The 3953-nt window shown below is 29.3% G+C and overlaps 1 protein-coding gene across 1 annotated transcript in view; it reads left to right on the top strand.

Annotated features, from left to right (window-relative positions):
* The window catches only part of LOC106475823 (homeodomain-interacting protein kinase 2-like), a 27311-nt gene that overhangs the window by 12274 nt on the left and 11084 nt on the right, over positions 1 to 3953 (top strand). Inside the window, exons 9-11 of the mRNA XM_013936495.2 lie at positions 1184 to 1340; positions 2191 to 2407; positions 3392 to 3477. Coding sequence (XP_013791949.2) covers positions 1184 to 1340; positions 2191 to 2407; positions 3392 to 3477 — 460 coding nt within the window. The remainder of the gene's footprint in view (positions 1 to 1183; positions 1341 to 2190; positions 2408 to 3391; positions 3478 to 3953) is intronic.

The raw sequence follows: 3953 nt of genomic DNA, 5'->3' as shown, positions 1-3953 counted from the left end.
AAAATTGTGACTAGCCTAAGATATTTCACAGCTGGTTGTGCCAAGTAAGAATTGTGACTAGCCTAAGATATTTCACAGCTGGTTGTGCCAAGTAAGAATTGTGACTAGCCTAAGATATTTCACAGCTGGAAAAACATGCAGCAAATGTAACTGTGTGTGTGTCTGATTAAATGTCTATATATAGATGTAAATAAATGAAGAAAAAACACTGGCTCCTACTTTTTTTTTTTTTAACTGTTTGTTACTGATGATGAATTCATTATACTTGTTAAAGTACATCAGAACAAAAAATTACTTTAAACTGACATTTTTGTTCAGAAATTATATCAAGGTTTCTAATCATTTGTAGGTTGTATAGGAAGCAAATATGACTTGTTGGATACGTATGCATATATTGACACTTACAATATTTTTTAAATTAAAAATGGGATAATCATTTAAAATGACAAAAAATTTTTTTTTAGCCTATGGCCAAAATTAAAAGACTTCACATGTTATTGTAGCTTTATGCTACCATGATGAGGCTGGAAACATAAAGATACTGAAACATTGTCTTTAATGTTAGCCATTGGCCAAAACAAATTAATTTCACATTTTCAACGTTGATCCTATTTTTATTTTAAAATTTATTGGACTAGTTGGTTTGATTGAATTTTCAATTTCAGTGTTTATTATCATTGTTTTATGTATTTCATAAAGAGTTAGAATAAAAATAAAATAATCTGTTCTCCAGATAATAAAACTTTATTATCTAGAGAATAAATGTCAGTTTTTTTGTGGTAAAATATTCTCAAAAATATTTTGTTTCAAATCTTGATTTTTTTGTTTACAACATATAGATCACTATTAATTTTCAATCTGGGCCAAAATAACTGCATAAAAAATTCTTGCACCTAAGTAAAAAAGTTACTAACTACAGAGATAGAACAAAATGCTGGAAAATACTAAAGACATTAAAATATTAATGCTATACTGGGAGGTAAAATACTTGGTCATTTTTACATTATCTGTTAAACTAGTTATGCAACTGTCAAAAATTCACATAATCTATGTATGGTTTTTGGGGTTTTTTACACAGTTTTACTCCTCACAAGTATTATTTTCTAAAGTAAAATAATAAAACTGATCAAAAAGGAACAGTTGAGTGAATTTCAATTAATTTTTTGATCCACTTTTTTAACAGTGTGAAAGCTTCGGTTCAGATGATGGAAGTATGTCGCAAAAACAGACATACGTATGACCAGAACGGAAACCAAGTGTCGATCATGGGTAACTTTGGTTCATCTTCCACTAATGTAACTCTTACATTTAACAACCAGCTGAGTAATCTTCAAAACCAGGTAAAGCTCATTTCAACTTGTAAATGCTTGAAACAGTTTGTGTTATATATTACGATTTAATAGTTTGAAAATATATTAAATATTTTTTTGTTTAACTGTTCTGTTTTCATATTCTGTAACGAGTTACCTTTGTGTTTATATATAAAAAAAGCAATTATATTTTAATGTATGATTAAAGCAGATGATGAACAAAGAAGTCTTGGGACGTAATTCTGACCGATGATGAATGACTTCGATGATGCTAACAAATATTTTACTTTGCCTTTATATTTTATTTAGGACTTTCAAAATTTCATTGATACATTTTATTTTAATCTGGCTTCCTAATAGTATGACTAGTTGTAACTTACTGTTAAAGACATGGTCACTAAAACAACATAATTAAGTTTTTATGAAGGTAGTTGTGTATCAGTACTTTTTCTTTCTGTGTTTTATTAAAACTTACAGTTTTTAATGTTTATGTAACTTTTTTATTCAGTAGATTCAATTGAGATGCTGTGATGCCTTGCAGAATTGATTTAATTTTAAGGTTTTTGATGTTGATGACCTATATCGTTATGTTTTCGTTACTTGAAAGAAGACATTCATACCATTAACAGTTGAATATGGTTTATTAACTCAGAAGATCTGTCTTTAAAAATATATTATTGGGTGAAGATAAATCAGATTGAAGAATTGATGGAAATTCTGAACCAGTTTCGTTTACTTGTGATAAAAAATAAATTGTCTTTCAGTTTTCCGTGTAGTTTATCATTTTAAGTGAACAGGTACCCTCCGTAGATAATAACTTTTCTTTTAGTGATATATTTAGATGTTATATTAACCCTAGTTTTATCTATTTTTATTGAAGTATCAGCTTCAGCCTTCAAGTTTCTATCAACCAGCCAATCAGGTGGCACGGTCACAGCAAGTGAACATCCCCCAACAACAGTCACAAGCAAGGGTCAGTGGAGTTTCTGCAGTACAGGGAAATCAGTACGTTACTACTGGTGCTCGAGCTGCCGACCCTTTCCAACAAGCATCCCAGTCTCTTTGTGTCCCCTCAATACTGTGTCCTCCTTATCAAGGTATTGCTTAATTCATGCTAATCTCTCGTAACCTCAATACCTTCCATGTACTTACAATATTACCTTGAATCTTTTATTCATCTTTTGGTAGATTAGTTTTTTTCATTAAATACAATTTACACAGTCTTATCCAATCCAGTTTTACCATGAAAATATATTTTCTAAGTGGATAAAGCACCAACACTCTTCACTATATACTGTTTTCTCATTAAGTTAACATGTGTTGTATGGTTTATTAGTTTTGGCTAATGTAATTCATTTACATGTGAAATAATATGACCATAAACACGCTGCCATTATGGTTATTGTCTGTTTGTGTTATGTAATTCAGCCTATTTAACTTTTAGAAGTATTGTTTTCACACTCCATCACTATAGTTATTATCTGTTTGTGTTATGTGATTCAGCCTATTTAACTTTTAGAAATATTGTTTTCACACTCCGTCACTATAGTTATTGTCTTTTTGTGTTATGTAATTCAGCCTATTTAACTTTTAGAAGTATTGTTTTCACACTCCGTCACTATAGTTATTGTCTGTTTGTGTTATGTAATTCAGCCTATTTAACTTTTAGAAGTATTGTTTTCACATTCCGTCACTATAGTTATTGTCTGTTTGTGTTATGTAATTCGGTCTATTTAATGTTTGGAAGTATTGTTGTCACACTCCGTCACTATAGTTATTGTCTGTTTGTGTTATGTAATTCAGTCTATTTAATGTTTGGAAGTATTGTTGTCACACTCCGTCACTATAGTTATTGTCTGTTTGTGTTATGTAATTCAGCCTATTATGTGGATTACTCTTAGAAATGGATGATTAAAGAACTTTTTTAAAATTGTTTCTCAAAATATTTTGTATTATGATTCTTTTATTGTTATTGGGTATGTGCCATTTTAACTAAAATATTTATCACTAATATTTATAAGTCATTCATCATTACAGGTATTTGAAAAATTTATTCTAGAATTTTAATTTTTTTTTCTAAGGATTAAACTCGCCTGCAAAACACGTGGTACCAGTGGTTGCTCAGGCAGCCCAGGCCTTGCAGATCCAACCATCTCTTCTCACACAGGTATTTAATTTTAGTCGTACAAGTAACTAGAGAAGAAGACAGTGGAAAAGCTGGTTGTTCAGTTTAAAATATTTACCTGTAGAGTAGCAGTGATAATTTTATTGAGTTGTTAACATACTTAGTCAGTGATAATTTTATTGTGTTGTTAACATACTTAGTCAGTGATAATTTTATTGTGTTGTTAACATATTTAGTGAGTGATAATTTTATTGTGTTGTTAACATATTTAGGTGATAATCTTATTGTGTTGTTAACATATTTAGTGAGTGATAATTTTATTGTGTTGTTAACATATTTAGTGAGTGATAATTTTATTGTGTTAACATATTTAGTGAGTGATAATTTTATTGTGTTGTTAACATACTTAGTCAGTGATAATCTTATTGTATTGTTAACATATTTAGTGAGTGATAATTTTATTGTGTTAACATATTTAGTGAGTGATAATTTTATTGTGTTAACATATTTAGTGAGTG

Source organism: Limulus polyphemus, unplaced genomic scaffold, assembly GCF_000517525.1.
Source record: "Limulus polyphemus unplaced genomic scaffold, Limulus_polyphemus-2.1.2 Scaffold9231, whole genome shotgun sequence".
Classification (NCBI taxonomy): domain Eukaryota; kingdom Metazoa; phylum Arthropoda; class Merostomata; order Xiphosura; family Limulidae; genus Limulus; species Limulus polyphemus.
Note: the sequence above shows the minus strand (reverse complement) of the source record. Positions and strands in the feature narration are given on the sequence as shown.